The sequence below is a fragment of the Falco punctatus genome (assembly GCF_963210335.1).
Source record: "Falco punctatus genome assembly, chromosome: 4".
In the NCBI taxonomy this organism is placed as follows: domain Eukaryota; kingdom Metazoa; phylum Chordata; class Aves; order Falconiformes; family Falconidae; genus Falco; species Falco punctatus.
In genome coordinates, this window is record NC_137583.1 from 13,319,354 (window position 1) to 13,346,373 (window position 27,020).

General features: G+C 46.3%; 2 protein-coding genes across 19 annotated transcripts in view; one reads left to right on the top strand and one right to left on the bottom strand.

The window, feature by feature from the left end:
* The window catches only part of SLC6A6 (solute carrier family 6 member 6), a 121,291-nt gene extending 113,879 nt beyond the window's left edge, over positions 1-7,412 (top strand). For 13 of the 14 annotated variants that reach the window (XM_080385634.1, XM_080385640.1, XM_080385645.1 and 10 more), the window contains one exon: positions 333-7,412. In XM_080385634.1, coding sequence (XP_080241760.1) covers positions 333-473 — 141 coding nt within the window. In that variant the 3' untranslated portion in view covers positions 474-7,412. The remainder of the gene's footprint in view (positions 1-332) is intronic. The other variant, XM_080385639.1, reaches the window with a different exon arrangement.
* GRIP2 (glutamate receptor interacting protein 2) overlaps positions 6,712-27,020 on the bottom strand; it is a 293,641-nt gene continuing 273,332 nt past the window's right edge. For all 5 annotated transcript variants that reach the window (XM_080385611.1, XM_080385609.1, XM_080385610.1 and 2 more), the window contains 6 exons: positions 26,637-26,813; positions 23,371-23,524; positions 20,298-20,418; positions 16,540-16,776; positions 14,671-14,817; positions 6,712-12,187 (listed from right to left, as the gene is read on the bottom strand). In XM_080385611.1, the coding sequence (XP_080241737.1) occupies positions 11,990-12,187; positions 14,671-14,817; positions 16,540-16,776; positions 20,298-20,418; positions 23,371-23,524; positions 26,637-26,813 (1,034 nt within the window). In that variant the 3' untranslated portion in view covers positions 6,712-11,989. The remainder of the gene's footprint in view (positions 12,188-14,670; positions 14,818-16,539; positions 16,777-20,297; positions 20,419-23,370; positions 23,525-26,636; positions 26,814-27,020) is intronic.

Consider the following 27,020-nt stretch of genomic DNA (forward strand, 5'->3'; position numbering starts at 1 on the left):
AGAAGGCAGAGCTGTTTCTAAATGAGGAAGGGGAACGCGCCTCATTTGATCAGCAGCTGCAGCACAGAAAGCCCGGCATGCAGGATGCTGCAGGATGCCACGAGTGCCCTCGCGGCTCTGACTTGCCTGCGTCAAGCCCGGCTCTGCAGCTGAGCAGAAGCTGAACACGGCGCTCCACAGCTCGGGGCCCCACGTCGTTGCGGAGCCACGTGGCATACGCACGGCTCTGACAACCCCCATCCTCATCCTCGGATTGCCACGTCCTCCATCCTGCGCACGGAGACGCAGGGGTCGCTTGGTCTTCTCACTGTCGCTTTTCTTCTTTCTTTCAGAGGATAAAGGCGGTGGCTGCCCCCAAGGAAGTGAATCGGTGGTCCAAAGAAACGGAGAGTGGCACCCCCTTCTGCCCCAATGGAACTTCGAATGGCGGATTGATCAAGCCAACTCATATCATTGTGGAAACCATGATGTGAGCTCTCTCTGTGAGAGGATAAACCTGCTTTAACTGCCGTTTACTAACCATAGATTCTCATAGGACCAGGTTTACAGAGCTTTATATTTGCACTAGGATTTATTTTTATTTCTCACAGAGAAAGTTATTTTTTGTGTGTGTTTTTTTTTTAATATTTTGTAAGGTAATCACAGCAGATGTCTCTCTGTAGAGGGAGAGCTTTCATATCAGACTAGACATATTACAGGAATTTACTATTATTGGGTTTTTTTAAATATATATATCTTTATCTCTAAATATTATACACCTTACCACTTGAATTGATTGTCTCGCCAGCAATACATTCAAGTCTCAGAAAGCAATTTTAGGTGCTGGTATGATTGGGAGCAGGGTAACCTACAGAACACACAAAAGGAGCTCTGTTGAGAGATACGATTTTAAAAAAGACGCTGTTTCAAGAGAATTTTCAAAGGTGTAGTATTTCCACCCTCTGGTTCAATTGTGGTAAACGACAGGCTTCAGGGTCACGTTGGGGAAAGGGTACAGTTACGTTTAGCACAGTCCCTGAACTAAGATACAGCTGGAGCAGAGAGTTTGTGTAGGAGACAGAGAAGTTGGGTGTGAAAAGCCTTGCGGCCGTCCCTCCCAAGCTCAGCATGGGGACGCCGTCACACAGACGAGAGGAGGACTTTAGGAAGGCATTTGCAGGTTTTATCGTGGTTCACTCTTCTTTTATTTTTCTTTTATTTTTTTTTAATTATTTTAGATTTTTTGGGTTTTTTTACTTCAGTGGAATGCCTACTGTTTGTGTGTGAGCAGGGAGGTGGAGTACCAGCTCCTGAGTTTTCCAGCAAAGCATGTTTTAGTGTGGTGGCACCGGTGTAAACTTGAATTCTGCAAACGGGGAGGGCAGCAGGGGCAAGGGCTGAGGAGCTGAGAGGGGGAAAAGCAGCAGCTGCCCTCTGGGTGCTTCAGGTGTTCGCTTGTTCACTTGGACTTTGGTTTCAGGCAGAAACATAAAAAGAATCCCTTCTGGACTCTGACCGTCCAAAGGTGAACACAAACCAGGTCATCCCCAACGGGAGGAACAAAACCACTCACCTACACCTGGTTTCGCTGGTATTTATAACAAACACGTTGTTAATAATAATAGTAATCGAGATAATAATATCACTCTAGTAAACAGGTGCTTTTAATCCATGTATCTCAAAAATGCTTTGCCAAGTTCGGTAACAGGATTTGCTTTATTTATTTATTTGGGGGGAGGTTCGTTACTGTTGGGGGAACAGACGAAAGGACTAAGTCCCTCGTCCCATGTTACTACATAGCAGTAGTGGACTTAGGCCCCCACTCTCCTTGCCCATTATTGGGTTAAACCGTAATTTTATTCTATTTTTTAAGGGGGGGGTGGGGGGGTGGAGAGTGGCAGACATATTTATGAGGCTCATGAATCTTATCTGCTGACGAAATGGGGCTTTTGGGGTTTTAAGTTAAAGCAAAGGGAACATGTAACACTGAAATCCTTTGTATTTGGTCAGGAGGAGTTGCACACTGTTCCAGGTTAGTTGGGGGGGGCGAAGAGAAACCACTACAAAGAGTATAGGAATGGGGGTTCCGCTTCATGTGGGCCAGGTGGATGTTTCCATGGGGAATTGCTGCCTGAAGACTGTCCAAAACATGGGCAAAAGCTTTTTTTTTTTTTGTTTTGGTTTTTTTTTTAACTTCAGCAGGTTGTGCTGGGAACAGCTTCTCTGGTGAAACAACCTTTTCCTGTGGGCATTGTATTAGAGGGAGAGGTTTTTTCTTCTTATGATACCACAGTTAGGCTATGCAAAGGTATTTAGAGGAAATGCTTGATAAAAGCAGAGTTTGTATCTACTTACTCAGCTGTCAGCTTAGTCTGTCAGGGCAGAGTTTGTCAGTTAAACAGGAGCGTATCCAGTTCTTAACATTCCTATGCAGTAGTTTTATTTTATTTTTTTCTTGTCCCATGGGCTAACTGGCCACACCAGCACAAACACTTGTTTATTAGCTTGTTGGTTTTCCTGTAACAGAAAAGGAGTGATTTAAAACTAAGAGATGGACCAAAATAATTTTAAAAAGAAAAAGTGAAAAGTGGCTGCATCTATAACTTTCAAAATCTTTCTAGTTTGAATTCATACAAATTTTTACATCAGATAGCTGAATTGCAGCAACAAAACCAGCCACAGCAGAATTGCTTTTGTTTTCTTTTTTCTGGTTGCTGTATTATGAGAGTTATGAATGAAAATTTTTCACAGCTGGAGATGGCAAACAACTAATGTCACCTGCTGGGCCAGTGGCAATAGCCATCCGAAGGTCACTGGAGGAACTCTGTGAGCCACTAGGTGTCATCAAATGAGCCCAAAGTAAAGAAACAGGCATACAGCTCATTTTCTTTTTTAATAGCCTTTAACTAGCAAAGGCAAGGAAATGTGATCAAAGATAATTCTTTTAGTGGGCTTCAGCTTGGACCCTCATTTTTGAGTTGCAATTAGTGTCTGCAATAAACAGGCACACTTGCCTTGGTGGAGAGGGAGCAGCGGGTGTGTGCGGGGTCTAAATTAATGGTTTCTGTGAGTGCAGATGAAACACTGATGCTTGATTTATTTTTTATATATATATATACATTGTCATATAATTGTGTTTGAGATACAGTTTGCACATCTCTTTCCGTGCTATAGAGCTGAGACAAGCTTTAGTTAGGGGGAAAAAATGGTTTGGCTACATCAAAGATGTCTCCAGCGAGTCAGCGGGGTATTTAGCCATCTCCCGCGTTGTGGAGTGTCTTTGCTTGAAGAACCAGAGGGCTAATACTACACCTTTCAAAGTACAACTACTAGAGAACTAGAACCCAGCCCCATTTCATTATAAACTGTGCCATTGAAATCAGTCGCTTCCATGTACCAAGTGAAAATGTCTCGCACATATGCAACAACCTCATTGAAGCGTTCTCTGTGTCAACTTCACTGGCCCTGCTGTGCTCTTCGGCACGACTGCAAAGGAGGGCTGGGACTCACGAAGAGCTAAGAAATTATTGTTTCTGGAAAACAGTTCCCCTCTCCACTCTTCCATCCCCTCTGAAAAAAATGTAATTAATTCTTCTTGTTTTATCTGGGGGTTTGAGTTCCAATGAGCACACTCACATTTTTACAGTTTTGGAGTTTTTCCTAACACTTTTATCAGATTTCTGAACTTTTCTTGGTGGTAGATTTGCATTTCAACATGATCCTCTGCCAAATTTATTTAAAATAATTTTTAAAGAAGTCTGTGTTTTCTACCTATTTCTGACTGCAAATGCAACTGGGGTGGTTTTTTCTCCTAATTGTTTAAAAACTTGTGACCTATTTTACCTGTCTTATGTTAATGAGGAACTCTGTATTAGAAAATCACGACTAGTGATAGATGAACTGGTTTGGATCCAGGGAAAAAATTAGTGCAGTTTCTGGCACGAGATCTTTAGAAACAGATCCCTGAGTTTAAAATCAGAATAAAACAAGGCAAAACCCACAACTTTCCGCATTTCACATGTGCCCTTGTATTTGTGGGTTCTTTTGGGCTTGAAAACAGCAGAGTCTCAGCAGTATTTATTTCCAGCTGAACTGAAATCAAGACATAGTAGAAACGTAAAGGGGAACATTTACCCCACAAGAGTCTCCAGCCTGTTTCTTATTTTTCTCAGTTTTCCAGACTTTTTCAGTTCACCTGTCACTAGTTATGACTGAATGAGCATCTATTGTAAGGGACTTTACTTTGGTATTTAAACAGTATGATTTCATAAATAGAACTGGTTTTTGTTGTTGTTATTGTTCTCATTCTCCTTCTCATCCATAGCTTTCCTTCACATCTGGTCCAAACAGATCCACACACTTTGAAAAGTCCTCTGTAAAGTGTGAGATAGTAGGTCCACAATGGATCTGTTCTTGTGTGGTAAATGAAAATACAAAAGTCTAGCAGCTGTACTTGCCATCTAGGACAGTGCCGGTGGTCACCGCGCAGCAGCAGTGCAGCTCCTGGAGCAGAGGGGTGCTAGGGTGGTCTGCTGGAACAGCTCAGCAAAACTGGGTTTGGCTACTGTTCTTGGGGAGAGGAGGAAAAAGGGGAAACAAAAAAAAAAAAAAAAGGCGCAGCCTTACAGTTGCTCTAACACCAAAAAAAACCCCTACAACCATCAGCAGAGCCTTTAATGTCACTGTCAGGACAGCATCTTCTGCAGCTGTTTCAGTCCTATGTGCATCCTCCTTTCTCAACTGCAGATACTCCTGGTTCCTCTTCTCTGTCTCAGCGTTAGCCAAGTTGGGTAGATCTGAAGACACATGGACATTTCCATTCAACAGGCCTTTTACAAGTCTCCTCCTTGTCTGTTTTTATTTGCTAAGGAGACCTAAGTTTTGTTGATGTCGTGCTTGTCACACAGGTTCAGAGCTCCCACTTGTTGCATCCATGGCAAAACTCTGTCCGTGGGAGAAGAATTTGAACTGATTATTAGCTTCCATGTCTTGTGGTCACTGCAGGACTGCTCATGGAGGCATAATGTATATAAAATGTTAAATAAGCTGTGCATTGAATGGAGTGGACAAGTTAGTTAAGCAGCTGGAGTACACTTGGAAGAAAGATGACCCTGACATCATTTCCAAGGAGATTCAATAGAAGTTGCTCACTTTCAGTAAAAAAAAAATAAAATAAATCTGTGTTAAAGTAGACTAGTAGATGAAATCTTTCACCCTCATATGCACACACACAAGCGAGAACGTTGCTTCTATGCCTGCTCTGCAAGTCACGTGTGTAAGTCTTGCAGATCTGTTTAGGATGAGGACTAGAAAAGTTTAGACACCACATCCCTGCGAAGAGCCAACCTGCCAGGGTGTCCCAATGGCCTTTCCCGAGTTGAGGGTGGTGGAAAGTAATGACAAAATCCTGGACTCTTGCCCCTCCAAGGAAGCCTTAAAGTTGGACTGGAAAACTCTCCTGTCTCCCTGTAAGCGCCGCAAGTCTCCTGGTATGGGGGGGTTGGGTGAGGTGAGTTCAGGCAGTTGCATCAGACTTTTTTTCTCCAAAACCAGTCTTCAAAGCCTTGCGGTTAGGATTGATATGTAATTGTGTATTTGTATGTTTGCATCAGCAAAGGTCAGGAACTGTCAGCCTCTGGTAGCTTGTTTTATTTCTTGTGATCAGAGCAGATCTTAAGAAAGAGTATTCAGGTGGTGACGCTTGACACCTAAAAAACCTACTAACGACTGCAGAAGAGGCTCCCTCAGCTCCATACTTTGGTCACGAAATTTTTCTGTTGGGTCAATGGTCAATTTGACTTTATGGGAAAGCTTGCTCAAAGAAGACTTGAGCGTAACCCAGCTGGAAAATTGCCTGATCCACCCCTGCATCCTCCACCAGATCATGGCTCTTTGCTGCCAAGCCCAAAATAAATCTGTACACAGATGATGCTTCTCCACTTAAAAAAAAAAAAATCTTAATTTGTTTTTGTCTATTAAAAAATAACAGGGAAAAATCTTTTTTTTTTTCCTGTTTTTTCCAATTGTCAGTCTGAATTGGTGATTTCAATTTACCTATGTCCTAAAACAAGCAGAAAAAGCTTCAGATGCCATTTGACCAAAACAAAACAAAACAAAAAAAAATGAGCTCAGAATTTTGCAGATTGAAAACATTAAGAAAACAAATCCCCCCACCCATCCCCATCAGAGGTGGAAAACTTTAGTGACAGAGCTTGCAACTGGGAAAGAGCCCGACCCTGCTGGTACTGCTGGGCTGCTGAAAAGCAGAGCAGCCACAGCTGGTTTTGTATCACTGCTGTGTCCTGGTTTGAAATACTCAGTAAAAGTGTCAGAATTTAATTGCCACAAGCTTTACACATCCTTGAGCTGTAGGAGTAAAGTAAATTAAAAACAATTTAAAAGGGGGCAAGTTTTCTGAGGCTTCTTCTCCTGGTCTGGCTCTGTGGTGTGCAGCAGGACAGTGCGGCTCACTTTCCCATTTGCAGCACAGGGGAAACATGGGCTGACTGGAGAAATCAGAAGAAATAAAGGGGGAAAATTTAAAAAAAAAAAAAAAAAAAAAAGTGCAACGATTACACTAAGGAACTGTGCAAGTGTGCTTTTGTGTGTGCATACACAGGGGAAGGCTTCGGTCCTGTAGCATAGTACATGTTAGCACGATACATATTGTTTCTAAATCTATCTGCTTCTGCAGTTGAGATGTTAAAAAGATTTGATTTTTTTTTCAACATATAAAGAAAAAAAAAAAAAAAAAAAAAAAAAAAAAAAAGAGAACAGTGGCAAAATCATGTTGAGAGACTGAAAAAAAAACCCCAAACATACCTGAAGGGGCAAGTTTGTCATCTGCTCCTGTCCTGGAAGCCAGCGGCAGTCTCTCAGCATTTCAGCATCCCAGTACTGTTCTGAAGTGCTCGTTGTTCAATAGGATGTTGTTTTTCTCCGGTGTAATATTGTGATTGTTACCTGATAACGTTGCCAGGGACTTCACGTTATAAGAGGTGGTCCAGCTTGTTTGATGTATTTGGCTAAAAAACAGTGGTGGTTTTTTTATTATTTAAATTCCTAGCAACTGTGACTACAGTAATGTGATGAGTAGCACATACAGTGAGGAGGCATTGACGATGGCCTCCTTAAAAATGTCATCTGAACTTTTTTTTAAAAAAAACAACTTTAAAATATTTTTAAAACATTTTAAAACATTTTTTGTGTGTTCCAAAACGGAATATTTGTATTTGAAAAAAATCCTGGAGTGTAATTTAATCCTAAAAAACCCCGTAGCCTTTGTGTATATGGTAAATGTTTGTATTTTGCAGGTTCTGTTTTGCTTTTTAGATAAATAAAATGTATATGGATATTTTTAAGTCATCTTTGCTTTTTTAGATGAGTTTGTAATCACCTTATAACTGAAAATAAAACTTTCCTTTATAAACCAATTATGCTCTCAGATGCTCTTTTTTTGGTCTTTGAGTAGCTCCGTTCTTCCTTTAAACCTGTTATTTATTGTGGGGTTGTTCATTGTGGTTTTTTTCCTCCTTATAAAATATTCCATTTTAAAATAATAAAAGCCCTGCTCATAAGCAGCTTGGCCCAGCTCACTGATCTGACTTCACGTCCGCGACAGCTGCACCCCCCCCCCCAGCAGCTCAGCCCCACACAGCCCCTCCCTCACCCCCTCACCCAGTGGACGGGGAAGAGCATTGGAAGGGTAAAAGTACAAAAATTTGTGGCTTAGGAGACAGACAGCTTAATAATTAAAAAAAAAAAAAAAAAAAAAAAAAAAGCAGAAAAAAACCCACCCCAACCCACAACAAAGAAAACAACAAAACCAAGAAAAAGAAGTAATGCAAAAGAAAACCATTACCACTAACCAAGCAATGCCTGGCCAGTTCCCCAACAGTGACGACCCCCACCCACCTCCACTCTCCCCAGTTTTATCACTGAGCATCCCATCATACGGTATGGGCTACAGCTGGGCTCAGTGGGGATCAGCAGTCACAGCTGTGTCCCCTCTAATTTCAAGCACTGCCCAGCAAGGGCTAAGGCATCCCTGGGTCAGCAGCAGCAGTGGTTTGGTTTGTTGGGCTTTTTTTTCCCCCCTTCCCCTTCAGCAATGACTTTGGCTGAGCCTGAAGGTTAGTGCTGGTCCCAGCCCACACCATTTCAGTCCTGCCCAGCCTATGGCCTGGCTTCACCGGTGCTTTGTTTTCCCTCCACCCACATTTCACCAAGTTCAGCTGGGCATATGCTGAGTATTACATGAGAAAGTCACCTTCCCCACCCCCTCACCCTTCTTTTTCCCTTTTTTCCTTTTATTTATTGGAAACGAGAGCTGATGCCCTCACAAGGCTGTCCCTGCAGCCACCAGCTTTCCATGGTCCCTTCACGGGGCGCAGACTGCCGCTGCATGAGTTGCCATCCCAGGGCGCGGCTGCTGCTGTCGATACCACTGCCAGGGGTTTCAAATACACCAAAAAGCCCAACAGGAAGAAAAACCCAAAATCCCAACATTTATTTTCCTGGTTATTTCAGGCTCACTGATGGCCTGTTCAGTCCAACAGGTGAAGGCCACACGAGAGAGGCTTTTCTTTAAATCCTAGTTTGAGGTAGGGAAAGAAAAAACAACACGTAGGTGGCCGTGATTTATGAAAAATAAAGCGTTTGTGCATTAGGCCCTGACCACTGCCGAGGCTCCAGCATCCCATGCCCAGGATCAGCCCCACAGCTGTCTTTATCCGGGGGCTTTTGGCTGGGTGCGATTTAAGGACTTTGTCACGGATTTCTCCTCCCATCGGTGAAGCCTTCAGTGCCTGGGCTGAGCAGCCTGATACTGGCACAGGCAGCAACCGCAATGTGTCTCAGGTCAAAATACAATAAAGAAGTAATTAAAAAAGCCACTAAGTGCCACGATCTGCTGCCAAAGGGTTTTATCTACCTGCCACGGGTGGCTGTCACCTGCCCACAGCTGGCAGCCGGCTCCCTGAGCCGAGGCACACGGGACACGAGGTGACTGACGTGACTGACGTTAGCAGGAGGACACGCTGCCCACCGAGGTGCCAGCAGCACATACCAGGGGAGCAGCACCGTGCGAACCTTTTCCCTGCTGTTCGCTCCAACACCCCACAGGTCACGTTGCACGGGTGCTCGCTAAACCGGCCATGGCCCCGGTGCCTCGGTTGGCTCGGCGCGACTTTGGCAAGGCCCTGGTGCCAAAGCTGCAAGGGGCTTTGTTCAGAAGTCTGCGCCCCAGGAGGGCAGCCAGAGATGGCAGATAAGGCTTGTTTATGTGGCAATGATTCCCCAGGTCTAACCAGGAGCATTTCCATTCCATGCTCAGGGTCTCCAAAAATTCCTGCATTACCCACTTGGCCATGAAGGGTTGCGAAACCCAGCTCACGCTTTCCATGCCAGTGAGCACAGATTCCCTATGGCCCTCTCCGGGGAGCGTCCCAGCCTGTGCTGCCCCACTGGGAGTGCAGGGCGCCCCAAACCCCACTGTAAGAGTAAAGGGAAAAAAATCCTCAACACACGGACACAAAGAACTACATTCTGGGTTCGCAGCAGTCATATCTTTGGATACCTGGTTTCAGAGGTGGGATAATTTGGCAACCACGGCGCAGCTCCTCAGGGCACCCCCACTAAGAGCTGCAGGGTGCTAAGCACCAGGTGAGACACCTCTTGCCAGCACATGATCCTCCAGCAGTTTCCTAACCCATCCCCAGGGATTAACCACAGCTTTGCAAACACTGCCATAGCCACGTCACAGCCACCATGTGCTTTGCTGTAACCATGTGCATGCCCACAGGGAGGGAAGCAACCCACGTCCTGCTGCTGGACAGTAGCAAAGGACAACCCCAGCCCTACACTGGTAGCCTACAAGCAGTGGCCCCCCAAGAAAACCCTCTACGTGGCCCAACCTTGTCCTTCAAGGTGTGTCCTAACCAGGGGTGCTCTGGCGAGTTAAAATAGGGCTGGAAGCAGAGTTCTGCCTCACCTTCATCCTCCAGCAGAAAGAGGCACAAAACAGAAAAAGTGAATTTCATTTGCTTTTATTTAATTAAAAAAAAAGTCAAAGTCATTGCAATCCCATTTAAATACAGAGATTTACAAATAAGTCCAAAACAGGACTAAAATACTCTTTGAAATGCTGTACTTTTAAATATTGTGCTTTCATAGATACATAAGAAAATTAGCATATAAAAATACTTTACAAGGAATACACTCTAATATATGGATAAAAATACACATTTAAGTAATGCATTTCATCTTCATATCATTCAAAATGCATAGGAAGGGATACAAGGACCAAGTTTTTCTTCCTTTTTTTTTTTTTTAAAGCCTTTAACAAAAGTCTTCATTAAAAACCTATAAGAAGCCCCAGTGAGCTTCTGCTGCTCAGAATATTGCATATAAAAACACTTTCGGCTGCACTGTCAATGCTCCACAGTATCAGTTATGGCACATTATCTAGTTGTGGCAGCAATGGTATGGGATATTGCATACTCAAAGAGAAAATGGCTACAACGACAAATAGCAGGATGGGGCCGGGCACGTGTCTGGAAGAAACACCCTGATACGTTGCGCTATTGCAGAGGGACGGAGTCACAAAGTGGCTCGGGGACAGATGGTGGAGGGATGAGTCCTGGCTCACAGAGCAATAACTTGTGCCATACACCCATTCAACACCCTACACGCACCACTGGCGCACAGCTGGTGATGGAGGAACTGATGGGGTGAGTGGGGGGCAGCAGGCTCGCCGCCACTGTGCCCGAGCCTTCCTGGGGAAAGCGATGCCAGGTTCACGCCACCACCAGCACATGAACATCATCATAAAGTGCTAACACGTGAAACATGGCAGGCCGATAAGGGAACTGACGCAAACATCACAACCCCTCTTCCCTGTGGGGCTGGGGGCTTTCAGGAGGGAGGGGAGCGACCACAGGGCATCATGCTTGCAAAGCCACGGAAAGGCCAGTGACAGGCAAAGGCGGGTGGCCGGGGGCGAGCAGCCGAACCTGCGTGGGCACACACACCGCACAGCCCACGCGGGACACAGGGGACACAGCCTCCATCTAATGAAGGGCTTCTCACGCCACTGCCTGAGGGGAGACAACAAGGTTTTAGTAATTCAAAAACATCAGGGACAGCCCTGGGAAGATCGCTTTTCTGCTACTGACTTGCAGGCACGGGCCAGGTTTGCAAGTAAGGGCTCTCCATAAAGCCCAGACAAACGAGGTGGCTGAGGATCTGGGCAGGTATTCAAGGCCTTCCAGCCCTGGGTACAGCCCTCTGCTCTGTAGTAACTACTCCAGCACAGGTAACCACATTGCTCACAGGAATCAACGGCAAGATGAGGCACCTCATCCCACTGCAGGGCAAGCCAGCCCTGGCAGGGAGTGTGGATGGGGCTGATAAGAGGCAGCAGCAAACACTAATTTTTGAAAAAGAATTGCATCTAGCCACTCTCAAGCACATTTTGAAATATCTTTTAAACAGGGCTCTCCACAGCTCTGCACCAGGAGTGCAAGGGGCTGTGCAAATCAATTTATCGGGAGTATTTAATGGGTGGAGCTGAGCACAACAGAAAAGGAAAGGCGATTCAGTCTTGCTGTACGCAATTAACGAGCAAACAAGAAGCATAATAGCACCATGTGTGTTTATAGGACGGCCAAGGCCTTCAGGGTGAGGAGGATGTCGGAGGCAGGACCCCACACACTCCAATGACCAGGGCACAGAGGGATGCCTCGCCATGGGTGATGGCTGTGGATGCTCCTTCCTGCCATCAGCAGCTCATCCCAACGCTAGCGCTGCCCACAGCCCACGATGCGCATCCAGCTCTGACCCTCCCAGCAACACTTGGCGGTCTACAGGCTCACTGAGGACCCACCTCCCCGCTTGCAGGTGATGGTACACACAGCATTTACAAATACCAGTGCAAAAACCAGGAAAAACACCCCAAATACCACAATGGCTCAGCAGAGGCCCTGGGTACCACCTGCTCTGCTCCTGCTGCTCAGAGCGTCTGGACACTCGCCTTGACCTCGGCGCCATGGGCCACCTGTGCTGGCAGCTCTCTGTTCCCCTCCAGGGGAGCGTTGGCAGCCAGCGCCAAGGGGTTCCGGCTAATCACCAGGTCCAGCTTATCTCCAGCCTCCGAAATCAGGGGAACAGCCAGACAGCAGTCAAAGTCTCTTGTCCGGATGCGGTTTACCTGCCGGGATGGATTGAGGATGTGCCATGGGGAGGAACAACAAAAAGACCAGGTTTGTTAGATAGAAAATGCAAGGTTGGTGCTAAACCCACACCTGTGAAAACACACAACTCTTGGGGGTCCCTGATTCCAGGTTCACAGCAGAGCACAGTGGGGGCACCCCTGCAGGCTGAGCACATCCTTGCTTAGCTGAGAAATGATGCAATAACTGGGAGAGGAAGGGGGAGAAAAAATGTCTAGACCAGGCATAAACCCTGACCCCCGGTTTCTGGGGCAGTATTTAATTTTCTGGGGCAGTGTTTAATACTGCAGGGCTCAAAACCAGCTCTCCAGTTCAAGCCTGTAGGAAAAAGGTTGCCATTTTACATGATTTTTGTTGCCACCATGGCTTTTACTGGCCTTACATTTGTGATATGGGGTATTCAGTGCCTAGAAAATAAATACAGCTCAGACCCTGAGGCTTCTGTCAACCATTTTCCAGCTCAGCCAGCGGTAAATTGAGACTAAACAGTTTCTGCTTCTCCTCTCCCCATTTATATCCTTCGTTTCAGAGGAGTCTGGATGCATTTCATGTGGGCTCAGAAGGCAGCTGCAAATTCTCTCTGCAGGATTCAGCAGTGAAAGCACTTTTACTGTTGACTCTTGCAGACATTCAAGCACATCTCTAGGCTGGGTCACCTGCAAGAACCACCCCAACTCTCTTGCCTACAGCTACCAGAGCACCTGGGCTTGGTGCCACAACAACTCCAGGATGGAGAGGGCTGGCAAACAGCATGGGGAGGGGAAGCAGAGAAGGGAATTTCCCACCCACCTCTGGAGCGAACATAACCCCCAAGGCCAGGCGTTGCTTCCTTCTCTGGGTAAGGGCTGGATGAGTCCATGCAACCCTTCCACCCAAAACCCTTTCCCAGCATTAATGTATGCCCATGGAGCTGGGCTCTGTGATGGTAGCAGTGTCCCCTTGCCCTAGCTGGTGTCCACACAGCTGATCCCAGTACTGCTCCTTACAGTGTAGTAACTAAGGATCACTTCTAGACCACACATGGACAAGGAGAAATAAGCCATGAGCTTGCTCTGCCTTTGCCCTATGCCAGCCAGGCAGTTCCAGCGCAGAAGTGCCATCAGTGCAACGCCGTGCTCCAGCTAATCCATCCAGCTGAGAGGCAGAGGGTCTGTTACAGCAGGGACGAGGTGTTCCACTGACCTTCAGGCACACCACCATGCCCATAATCAGCAGCACTGTGAAGCATCCTCAGCAACGCATCTCTGTACTTCTTGACAGGAGTTGCCCATACCCTGCAATCCCTCATTCACAACTCCACACATCAACACGATGGTAATCTCCTCTTCTTTTTGTAGGTGTAAGCCAGGCAGTGCAGCATGTGGAAGGGGGGTGTCGGAAGTCTCCATGCCGCTCTGTTTAGGATTTTGGGCACACCTCCCAGAGCACTTGGCACTTGCAAAAAGCGACACATCCAACATTCAACAGAAAGGCAGCCCAGAGCCTAATTAGCTTCTTGTTCATTCTTGCACCATCTTTTATTTGAAGCCGAGAAGGAATAATTGTATAGCAGCCAATTGGCTAGAGACCATAACAAGCTTAAACAAGGTTCCCCACAGCGCTGCCAGTTCTCCAGTTACCTGATGTACATAATATATTGGCTCTAATCCTACTGGCTAACAACTCCCGCCTAGAAATTAGTAAAACAGCTTTCTGTTTCCAAATATGGTCACAATATCTGCATTTCCAAATGGTGGCAATTTTTCCATTGGGGTTGCACTTTCCCAGTTGCTGTTTGAGTTGCCCCAAAGCTAAAATAGTTAGTATTCATCCATACAAAGCTCCTCTCCATCTCCAAAACTCACCATGCTCTTAGCATCCCTCTGGTAGTCCAATATGCCCATGTCACATTTATTACAGACTGTGCTTTTGACCACAGGTTTTATTCTGTTTCTGCATCAGCTATTTCAAATCAAGTATCTTTCAAAGAAAAACATCCATGAAAAACACTTTGCTTGAAGGATCTGTTTCCTAGAAAACTCTTTTTGTTGTCAAAGGCATGCACGGAGATTCATGAACACCACTTAACTCCACATGGGGCTTCGCAGGAACACGTGTTGGTCAACACAGTCTAGTTCATCCAAAAATCACCCTCTTACAAGACAGGAAAGGGACCGAGGGTGAGGACAAGAAGCAACACAGCTTTTTGGTTGTTTTGAGCTGCCCAAGCTCAAAAAGGCCAGTGCCGGGACAGGCTGTGTCCTGGAATAGGTGTAACCTGGGGGTACCACCTGGGGGTACTACCTAGTGATTTCTCATTATAAAACACAGGTCTTGCTCGGTGGCTATGAGCTCACCTAGTTGGCTAACTATTACCTTTCATTAAAGTTAGTGCTGCCATGGATGGGTCTCACTTCTCTCTTCCTCTCAGCCACTCATTCACTCCGTCCCAGCCTCCAGAACTGCATTTTGCATTTATTACCTGAAGCACTCTGTCATATGGCTTGAGGCCACACTGATCTGCTGGCCCATCCGGACGGACCATATTTACATAGACACCTTTTTCTAACAGGCCATCCGACACACTGAATCCAAAGTCTTTGCTCTCTGGGTCTTTGTGAAGTGTCATCTGGAGGGGCAGAAACAGAAAAGACATGTTTTAATGCAGCAGAAGGAGGGCTGGGGTTGGCAGGATAGGAGTAACATAGGTAATGTGTGCGGACCTACAGCAATTCTGCTCTGGGTCCCCTGGGCAGATGTTTCTTAGCCTGGGCAGCTAATACAGATTGAGCCTTATTTACCGGACACTATAATCTTGGGTAGATCCCATGGAGAAGTGCTTTGGTGACTGGCATATAACCAAAACCACAACAGTCCCTCTCCCTTGAACGTGGAAGGAAAAGCAAGCAGTGTAGTACAGACAGCCGCCGTATTCCACCCAAAGAGCAACAAAGCAACTGTTATTAATGGAGCATCGCCTGCCCTGGCCCAGGCTACACTGTGCACCCTCTGTGTATGCCAGACCAGCACACAAAAAATCAACATGTTCACAGGGAATTTTCAATGTAGTGTGTCAAATGTGAAGACAGCTCATTTTTAATACATCACTCCACAGGAACATCTAAACTTCTCCATATTATTCACGAGTTCCTTTCAGAAAAATCGTATCTATAGGTGCTGACGTACTGAGAAGAAGAAATGGGTAACCTCATTGCCCTTCCCTTGAGCATGTCATGCTTTGGCATCATCTAAAGGAGGAGTGCCCTGCTGGAAGTGTATCTGGCCATGGAGTAACATGGGAGCCAGGGACAACTAATTCACCACCACCACCAAAATCTCCCTTTATCTCCCATGAACCCGGAGTGCATCTCCACCATGAGGCTTTAACTCCATCACTGTGCTCTTGGCTGGGTGAGCCTCATGGATGTGTGGTCCTTGGGAAGGACAGTGCCCAGGATGATGGACAGGAGCAGCCCACCTGGCCTCAACCTCATCTCCAAACACAGCCAACACCTGATGCTCCAGCAGAATGAAGAGTCACCCTACATGACATGCCTAATTACACAGCTCTCCTCCTTCAGGTATGAAGGAGTTTTATTTAAGGACACATTAGCCATGCCCTGAAGGACGAGAGCAGATCAAACATGAAAAAGTTGTTTTTTCCAGCTATCATAACTGCAGGTTTCATTCTAAAGTCACACTAGGAAAGAAAAAGGCAATCAATTTTTTTGAAACCTCTCCAGCTCCCTTCCGTGCCTGCATTCTGTATCAGCAGCATCTACAGTTAATTACTTTCTCTAATTACTGTTGCTTTGCACCATGCTTAAACTGGCTACATTCAGCTGGGTACTGAATTCAAACAGGTATCCCAACACTGACATCCCACCATTTGCATGCCCTTCAGGAAAGGCTGGGGGTAGAGTGGAAGGGGAGGGAAAATAAGTTATTTTAAAGTTATTATAAGTTATTTTTTATATGAAAAGTGGCCTACTGAATGAAGTGTGCTACTGGAAAAGGGTTGATGGGTCTCCACAAGGGCCACACTTTGAGCTCTCTCGCTTGTACAGATAGCACCAATTAATAAACCCCAGAACACAAGGACCTGGAATTCTCATATAATAAAGAGAAAGAACAAAGCACAGGTTTGAACCCTGCTCGAACATGGCAGCTAAATCCCATTACTCTTCCGAAGAGGTCCCTTCACCTTAATCTTTGCTTCATCTAAAAACTGTTGCTGCAGACCTTGGTGGAGGCATTTTCTGAGGGTGCCTATCAAGACAGATTTTCTACAAGGTTGCAAAGCTTCTACAGCTTTAACCGTCAAGGTATGCAGTGCTGTAGCAACACAAACCTTGTGAAACTCAAGGGGGGTAGGGGACATGATTTCCTGCATCTCCTTCTCAATCTTCTTCATGTCCAGGTTCCTTTCATTCTTCTTGGCAGGAGAACTGCTGCCCTCAGTCTGCCCGTCATCACAGCTTGAGTTTGCTTTCCTCAACGGACTTAGTCCTGATGGGTTGACAGAGTCCAGGAGCAGCTTGCTGCTCTCCAGGCCCAGGTTGTGCACGCTCCCTGTCATGATGGATGCCTGTAGGACAAGGGCACAAAGTCACTCTGCTGACCCAGCAGCAGGAGGAGATGGAGCACACGGCAACAAAAGTGGCACAGACAACAGGAGGGCACCACTGTTCTCATTAATCAAGAAGCTCTTCTGCAGTTAGCTATAAAAGGCATTTCCAGACCTCAGGAGACTGCTTCCAGGTCTATCACCGACCTGCTGTGTACTCTCCACTCCCACCCCAACATGAAGCTTTATCCCAGAAGGAAGCATCTCCATATTTTTTGATGGCCCCTTCTATGCAGACAGGGCCAGGCAGACCTCATCTTGTGCAGGAACCTTCTTGGTAGTCAAGAAGGATGAACATCTCAACCTCAGGGGGCTTCCAGAGAAACCACTGTCTGCCTGGCTCTCCAACCTACCCCGAGGGCTGGGCTGCAGCTCACCGTCAGCATCGCACGGTGCTGGCAATGGCCCAGGGAACTCAATATCTTGGACTCCACTGAGGCCAATTCAGCAAGAAATTAGGATTTTATCTGTCAGTAAATGGGAGCTGTCACAGAGCAAAACTGAGTTAAAAATATGAAATTAAGTAGTATTTAAACCTGGTCATCCTTGATAGCATCCATTAAAAGATGCCCCTAAGTAGATTCTACTCCATTTGGCAATGCTTTTCACTAATGAGATTACATTGATCAAAGCTAACGAAGGAGTCAAGAATCCAGTCTGTGGAACCTCAACTGACTCCAGGTCACACAGTCCATTTAAACGACATAATGAAAACTGTCATTTCAAAGTTCAGGCTCCAAGGGTCTGCAGTCCCATTAAATGTCAAAAGGGAGAAGAAAGGAAAGGAAAGGTAGGGAGCAGATAGCAAAATTCTGCAAAGCTAAACGTGGCAAGTCAAAAAGCAACTGCTGCTGCGCACAAGGGGAATATTACTGATATTTCATTACTAAATCCCTAATCAAGACCCTCCAGTTATTTGCTCCAAGCTGGAACAAAAGCAAATAAAGTGATTTCTGGTGGCAGTACGAAAATGCCAGCACTACACACGTTATCCCCAAAGAGACATGGATAAAATACAGAAAACCTTTTAGCTTTGCACTTTTCAGGTCTTCACACAAAAATGACTTAATCCACTCGAGTCTGGACAAAACTCAAATACCTGCTACGTGCTAGAAGGACACTGACTTACCACATACTTCAAACACAGATTAACAAACAGCAGCGCAGCCAACCAGGGCACATTCGTTCACTGACCTCGGGCAGCCTCAGCACCCCCAGGACACTGCACCATGCCGTACCAACGCCAGCATTGCAGCACTAGCGAGGAGAACAGAAAGGTCTGTGCACGCTGTGCTACTGTCCTCCCTCGTGTGCTGCAAACACCGTAACCAGCCGGTACCCAACAGCAGTTGACTCCTCTGTCTTCAAGGTATTTAAATACTCCTTGCAGCACCATAAGTAAATTGGAAGGTGCTTTGGGCTAAGTGCAAGCAGCAGAAAGGACAATTCTGGACCTCTCCAGCCTGTGACTGCCCCACGTTACTTTTCCCCATGTCTTGGCTGCCCTCAAAGCAAAGCAGGAGCAGCCACTCCATTAGACATCCTGGGAAAAGCCCGTTTCTACCCATACCCCATAGTCTGGGGCTGGATTGCTACTGTGTGCAAACCTGTTTCCTGGCTATCTTGGGTCATCTTGCATCACACTTTTTTTAATATTTTTTTTTTTCCAACTGTAGGGAATGAAGGGTCAAATTTTAAAAAAATAATTCTAAGAAAGATAAAATCTGTAACTGTCATAAAATCACAGGAGGCCAGGAGCTGGGGCTTAGAAACCTGTGATCCAGCAAAAGCCCCAGTGAACTGCATATTCCATACCATGCCTCAGGAAGGATGGGCACATGGAGAGGGAGGAACAGATCAGTGGTACTTTGGATTCGATAAAAAGGGGAGTTGAAAACCATCAGACTTCTACTAAGAAAAGTAGCACTTTCCTTTTGTCCCCAGAACTTTCCAAAATATTCTAGAAATGTGCTAAATACACCAAAACCCCAGATATACTCAGCTTTTCATAAAATTTCTTTACATTTTTAAAAGCATTGCTATAACTGTCCAAGCTCCAAAGTCTTAAGACAGCACCTCTGCACCACGGAACTCTGGAAAAGGAATGGATTGGGCAGAAAGCTATTTTGTCTATCCTGGCATTTCACAGTAGTCCAGCCAATCCTTTCTTTTACATTTAGATGCCAGCCGTTATGCAGAAGAGAAACATCTACACATCATTTCAGAGGGGTACTTTCTCTTAAGCAGTCAACAACAGTTCAGAAAGGTGGACAGTGGCTGCCTGAACTAATTTCTAAATACTGTCAGGTCCAGGAAATAAGTGATCCAGGGGAGAAATTAACAGTTTGTGCAGGCCAGGAGTTTGGGTGTTGTTTTTTTTTTTTTTTTAAGTCAGCATTTTCTTAAGCAGTTAAGATAATAAATACACTGTTTCATGCTTCAGCACAATGAATTTAATTGAGACTTCCTCCTCCACTTGGGAGTTGCTAAGGATCAAGGAGGAAAGAACAATCTGTAAGTCCCCTGTCACCATACAGACCAAACAGGACTTTCCTTTTCCATCTCCAATTATTTGGAAATTGCCCTTTTTGCTGAAGCCTAAATGATACACAATTGTGCATAAAGAAACCTCCCGCTGGAGGTGACAGAGGGCACAACCGAGTGAGCATTTGCCAGTCCTCTGCACCCCAAAGGCAGGGGGAGAGATGAGCTCGTGGGGTCCCACTCCTTCTTTTGGGCTACGGGAGCTGAATCAGGGAGCGAAGCAGCACGGGCCCCATCCTGCCAGGCATGTTTGCTTCCCACTGCTCAACAGTCTCGAGGAAAGCCTTTATTTGCATCCCACGGCTCAGAAACCTGGGTTCCTCACCCTGTAACCGGACACAATAACATGACCTCCAAAGCATTTTGGATAAAGAAAAGAGAAAGTGGTTTGTGAAGAGAGGAAACACCTTTATTTCTGCAGGAAGCAATTACTTTCTCAGATTTTTCCATGGGGAAGGCTAGCTGAAAAGCTTCCAATTACCTATTTCACTGAAACAGTTTCCGGCAGAGTGACAGCTGAATGCAAGATATATGTTGGGCCTGTCTATATTTGAGGTAAGCCAAGGCTTTAGTCCCCGTGGGGTTTTGGGGGGCTCCTTTTGCTTGGCCTTTAAGTGCTTTGGACAGACAATGTCTCTCCAAGCAGAGGGTTTACCATTTGATGGGGAAGGTTTGCCAACAGTCATCTGAAGATTGTTGGCCAGCAACAGTTTGCCAAAAGAGCATGGAGTTCCTGGTGGGTAAGTCATTGGCTCGGGGAAAAAGTGCACACAAGCAACTGCCTAATGAGACATCGTTATCCATTAGCGCAAACACTGACACGCATTAAACTTGAACCCTTCTTCACACCACTGGCAGCACAGGGATGATCTGGGGAAACAGTCTAACATTTATGGCAAGAGCAAACCAGTCAGTAGCAAATCCAGAAAGCGATTTACCTCAATCTCCCTCAAAAGTTCAGACTGGCCGCATGTTTCCAAATCCTCCAAAGCTTCTCCAAAAACACGCCAAAAATTATCCTCGTGAGTGGTCTCAAGGCCATTTTGGCGGTTGGGGTATCTGTTGTAACGTAGGAACCAAACATTGTCAGCACTCTTCTGCAGCGAGATGAAAGCCGCAAGGCTACAGCAAGTGTCTCACCAGTAAAAGCAGAGACTTGAAGAGTCTTCATATACAAAAGCAAACAATATGAACTTTTCAGACAAGAGTCCGAATACGAGACCTCCATGCATTTACTAACAGGGCAAGTGTCCTTCAAAGGAAGAATTAAGTTGGTGTAGTAATGTCAAAGTTCAAAGGGTAAATTAAAAAGTGCCTGTAGGAAGACTGTAGGTTTAGGAAGACGTTTTGGTGAAATAGAGAAGTGAAAGAAAAAAGGATGCGTTATGGGTAAACCAGGAGCCTCAGAGACTGTTAGTACAAAGGCTGATGGGATAGAGCTCAGATCTGAGACACAGAACACCTGAGAAGAGAGAGAAAAACACAGAGGGTAACAGACATGGTGAGAAAATGATAAATACATTAGGTCTCTATGAGAGTAAGTAATGCAAAGATGTATATAAAATGATTGCCCTGGGCTGGACAAGCCAACACACGCTACTACCAGCAATATTGACAGTGTCATGTATCACCCACACAAACCAAATTTCATTTGCTTTGGGATGTGAGCTGTTACTTTCAGGAGGCCTCTTTTGTTGTTATATAACACTGACGGCACTTACAGCCACGTAGATTGCCACCAGTTCTGTCTACAACCGAGAGTAAACCCAGAGAGAACCTCTCTCAAGCTGGTTACAAATGCACGTTAAAATGAACACAGGGCATGTCTTGCTGGGGCTTCTGCAGTTCCCCACCTTGGCAGTTTCAGCATCTCATGCCTGACTAGAAGCCAGGGTCAATTCTGAGACTTCTAAAGCAAACGGTAATTAAACACGCTGACGTCCTCTGAACAAGCCAGAGAACACTGGACTCTGCTTACTGAACACCAGGCTGTGCACAACTCAGACGACCAGTGCTCACTTTAACAGGAGCCTCCTGAAGGAAACTCTCTGCAGTATTAAATCAGGGTCACAATAAACCCACTAATGTGTCATGGGGAGAGACCCCAAGGGGACAGCGACACCAGAGCAGCCCTAAGGCACCTTCTACGCATCTTATTAGGAGCTGCACAGATGAGGTTCCACATCTGCAACATCTGGCAGCATCTTGCATGGCTTAATGGTCATCAGCACTGCAGACGGGAAGGGACACTCATCCACCAAAGCCACTTAGCAAAGTCCAAATATTTTACTTGAGTACAAGTCAAAGAGAGGTTGGCCTCCATTAAATATATAATGACCCCTTGATATATTAATAGAGCTTTTTCCAGATCTCTACTAACTGCAAAGTGTTCCGCACACACTTTGCTTTTCATCCGCTGGTTTAAATGGGAGTCTGTAGCAGGCATAAACTCTCACACGCACGCTTTTGCTCCCTGTGGGATCGTGGCCTGCCTGGAGAGAGTGGTATCTGGCATGACTTATTGTATTTTAAATTTACCCCCTACCTTTCATCAGCTTTAAAAGGACAGGAGCCTTTATACCAGGCAGAAAGGTCAAAAAAACACCCAGCAAGACTTTATACAAACAAACCAAAATTTCCCCCCAAAAGGAATTTTTCATGTTTTCCCCTTACTCATTTCCTTCCTCTGCTCCCAGGTTCCCAAAGAGGCAAATGTCCCTTCCAGTTACCAGTTTCTCGCCTCTCGGATCAGCAATATAACAAAGACATCCAGGACACAGATGAGTCGGTACGGGCTCTCGCACCACGGGGTCAGCAGGTTTTTCCAGGCTAAAGGCAGCCAGGGTTAGAGACAATTTGTTTTTCTCCCTAATAAAAAGGGCTCAGCAGCATGAACCGTTTCACTTGCACTTTGACATCAGGGTTCGGAGCCCTCATTAGGGACATGCAGGGCTTCAAGCACTCAGATTTGCTAACTTCAGCTGCCGGCAGCCTCACTGGGAGGGCCACGAGGGATCAACGACCTCTGTGAGCTGGCTCTTGCTGAGAGGCAAAACAAGAACAAAGTCTCCGCCGCTGCCAGCTTTCCTGCCAGTTTGATCATCTTTAAATAGGTGGAAATGGCCATGAGATGTTCTAAGGGTTTTGTTTGGACAAACAAAAGTTAAGGAAAAAAAATAAGAAGAAGAAAAAAAAAAAAAAAAAAAAAAAGAACTGACAGTAACAACACGACACACACAACTATGGGGACTCCGGAGAATGTCGAGGGGAGGGTTAGTTACAAAGCAACGAGACATTTCCACCATGTGTGGCTCGGGCCCAGGGCAGATCCAGCAGGATTTTCACCTGAAGCGAGGGGCAGCTACAGCCTCCTCCATGGGCTCAGGAGGTGTTGCAGGATTTCTCCCACGCTGGCTGAGTTGGGAAATTAACTTGACCATGTTCACACAGCATGGCTTTGTTTGTGGTGTTGGAAAGGCCAAAGTATGATGGAGAGAGATGTCCAGTCACAGCTTTGGGAGATTTTAACTTGGACGTGCAACCTCATACTCGTCCTCCAAGAACTCTGGTTGGCCTTTTTGTGCTACATGATATTGAGCTGTTGTGAAGCTGCATTCTTACTCAAAAAAGTCTGGCCAACACATGCAGGGACAGCCCTGACCACTTCTATTACACCTAAACTATGAAAATACTGCAGCCTTTACGTGGCAGAAGTATGAGACGTGGTAAGACCCTGTGGTCCATGCAGCTGAGACTGCCCTAACTCCAGACACAAATGTCACCTGGCCATGGTAGAGATGCCACAAAGCTCCCCCCAGCGTAACACTGCAACGTGGAGGTGGTTCAGCAGAGCAGGTCGCCACCGCAGCACCCCTCCCCATGGCTGCCTGATGCTGAGATGGGGACATCTGGCCGCTCCATCACATATCAAATTCCCATGCCCCTTTGTCCCTATGCAGTGACACCCACATTTGCAGATGCCCCTCCCTGACTCCTCCCACACCTCCGTACCTGCTGGGCTTGTCCCAGTCATCTTCACTGAAGCTTCCATCCATGTAGGGGTAGTTTTTCCTGGGGTCCCCTGGAGGGGTACTGCTCTTTTGTCTGCTGTGTCTCCATTCATGTGGATGGAGGGCTATGCCCGCAGCCTGAGGTATGTATGTACCTAGGGGAGGCAAGAGGGGTTGGAGAGAGAAGGGGGGCAAGGTGGGTCGGGTAATACCTGGTCAGAAAACCCAAATGGATTAAGTCACGCTGTGCCAGAAGAGCCTCCTTGCCCAGTTCCCAAACCTGAGGCCATATGGGTTGCACACTGCTTCCATCTCAAGTCCTCCAAAAGGGGGTTGTTCTTCCCATCTCTTCTTGCTTTGACCAAAGCAGCTTCTTAGGATCATGTCACAAGGTGTCCCGTTTCTGCTTTCCTCCCCCACTTCTGAGTAGTTTTGTGGTGTAGGCCTGGGATCCACAGACCTAGAGGGACTACATATACCCACAGGTACAGATCCTACCCCCAGCCAGCTCCAACCTTGGTTAACGGCTCCTGTTTCCACACTGAACCCAACAGAAATTGCGCTGTTGAAGCAGCCACCTTTAAACACAGTGAGTCCTTCAAAGGATAAAAAGATGCAGCTGCCAAGCTTCTCTCAGTGTGCCCAACCCCATTCATTCTGAAGGATTTGGAGGCCTGATTTCTATTAGGAAAAAAAAATAAATCCTCATTTAGATTCTCAACTGTCTTTGGGACTTAATGGTCAGCACGAAAAAAAGTAATAGGATATAGAAGGACAGCAGCAAAGAAACTGCATCCAGAGTAGCCAGAAGCAACAGCCTCCCATCAACAAATCTAATGGTGCTGAGGGTACCTGGTGGTGGCCACCAGCGCCAGTGTGCTCAGCAGTGGTAAATGAGGAGGAGCCAGTCCTGATCCCAAGAGCTGTCAGCCAGTTCCTGCAGCAAGCAGAGCCCTCCCATGTCTTCAGGATCAACCGGTACAGGTACAGAAAACTGCTTCGGTGATGTGCATGTGAAAGGCAAGGAACAGGAGGAAAAACTCTGCTGGCTTGAGAGAAGGGAAGGCTCATCTGTATCACATTTGATAGGAGATCAATACGGACCGTTAGGATGAAATCAGACAAGTTTCACTACATCTGCCCCTGTGGGCTTTTCCATGCTGCAGTGTCTTACTCCAGAGATGCAAATCCATCACTACCAAGTCACAAGATCCCCAGTCTCATGAGGAGCTGCCTGGATAGAAACCTTCCAAAACAGAGCATTCCTCAGTTCCACTGCCATCTGCAGTGGAAACAAATCTCCTGAGTCCCTTGCCCACCTCCTGCTGCCCATTCAATGTTTCAGAGAAATCCTTACAGTCTTTCCAAGAAACACCGTATGCTCCCATCACACGCCGTGCCAAGCAAACAGGAAGAGGTATCAGAGAAACACATAATTAAGGGAGACTTGACCTCGCAATGAGCTACAGCACTGGAAATACCCAAAGACAACGCCAGCACTTTCTTTGAAAATGCCAAGGCCTGTTATTTCACTTAGCTGAGCGTTTCCTCTGTGAGTTTTTAAAGGTTAGACTGCTCTGGAGAGAGCCCAGGAACAGCGCTTGCCAACACCTTACAGCCGATGGACATTCGCTGCCCACCAGAGCAGAACACGGCCCCTGGTGCAGGTCCCTGTGGTGGGCAGCATTTGTGGGCTGGGCACAGGGCGCCACGGACCGCAGGGTTACATCTGCAGAGCTGTCACTTGGGTGCCACTGGTTTGACCTCTTCCTTCCAGGGAGATGTGCTGGATCCCTGGGATTCAGAGCCACCTGGTGGCACCTTCCCTCCAGGCCCAGCAGAGCTCCCTTGCCCAAACCCTTCCTTGAGTGGTTTCCTAAAGCTGTGGATGAACCTAAAACCTACAAGGCAGCAAAGCCCAATCTATAGCTCTCCATTTAGGGTGTAAACCCTTATGTCCAGGATCTGTGCATCCCAGGTCTCCCTGCATTCTGCCTTCCCTGTTCAGCCCATGGGTGACCCTGTGTGTCCTCCTCTCTACCCTCCAGCATCCCTCTTCCCAGGCAACACCAGCACACCACCATGCAGCCAAATGCTTTTACCAGGGAAGACAAGAAAGCCCCTGAAGCAAAGTTGCAGTCTGTGGATGTTGGGCAACTTGGCATCAGACCCACTCCCTGGGGCTCTGTGCTCAATTACTCATTCTCAATTTACCAGTAAAAGCAATTGCTTTGCTAAATCCAGTGTCCAACTTGTGTTAACATTCAATTAGATGGAGAAGGATTGCAGTATTATAAAGGCCAGGGGATTCCTCCTTAATGAAGCCTCCAGTCCCAACTGCACTCCCAAATTAAGACTTCAGACCAACGGAGGCTGAAGGAAGACACAGGCATCATGGAAGAGACAGCTGTGCGGCGCTGTCCTTTCAACTTCTCTAAGCCTGAACAGAGAGAGCACAGGTACACACCTTCCTCAGCACACCGAAGGTGCTTTGCAAGAGAATTCCTGCAGCATCCCTCCCTGTCTTCACATTCTGTTCCAGACAGCAGTTTTTTTCACCAATTTCCTTTTGCGGAGGTGATTCAGGGTTTTGTTTTGTTTCAATGCAGACTAGTACTAGTTTACGTCGCTAAATCTGAACTGGAAGAACTATTTTCCAGTGGTTTTCTCCAAGCAAAAACCTATTCCCATGACTAGAGCATCCTCCATCCCAATTCCATGTGTCTGCCAGAAGCCACAGCTGAATAAACCTGGCCTCAAAAACATGTGTTCATCTGATCCCTCACTAGAGAGTTAGAGATACTTTCTTGTAGTATTACCTTAATTATGTTGTTAAGTGAATGCTTCTAGTCACAAGACATTCTTGTGGATTTTAAAACATCCTGAAGAGGATTAATATGTCCTACACAGCGCCTCTGGAGAATTGAGCGAGCCATGGACCAAATACTCTGTAAGACACGTGGCCAGCAAATACTTCCTCTGATTATGTGAATTATAAAGTGCTATAATGGTTTTGAAAATGCTGTGAACAGTATGATGCCATATAAGAAGAAACGTGCCAATAAAAACCTAAAACAGACACATCAACTCAGAGCACCGCATGAGTGTATTCTAAAATACATTTTGTTCCTTGCTTGAAGCAAGAAGCCATACAAATGTGGTCAGACCACAGACTTTAGCTCAAGCTCATTCTCCAGTCAGGTTCAGAGGCTCTGCCTATCTTCACCTTGGCCCAGAGACCCCGAAGACAAGACGACCTTGGCTTACCTTGGCTTCCATACCCAGCATCAATGCCAGAGCCATCCCAGGACTCCATAGCACTGTCCACGCTAGGAATTGTGGTGGAGTACATCTCAGACAGCTTGCTAGTTTTCTGGGAGTCCGTCAGTTCATCTTCTGGGTCACTCACTTCATTGATACTCCCCGACTTCTTGGGATAGGACTCTGAAACCAGGACACGCTGCTTTAGCAGGCATGAAGAGCAAGCCCCAGGGAAAGGCTTATGCTGACACGGGAGCAAGCCCAGGTACCGCAAGTCTTTTGAAGTAGCTGAGAAAGGCCCGTGCAATGCAGTTGAAAGGATTTAATGCAGTAGCAGTACACTTATCTCCAGCTAAATCAAGAAAAAAAAAATGCCTTTCTGAGTTTTTG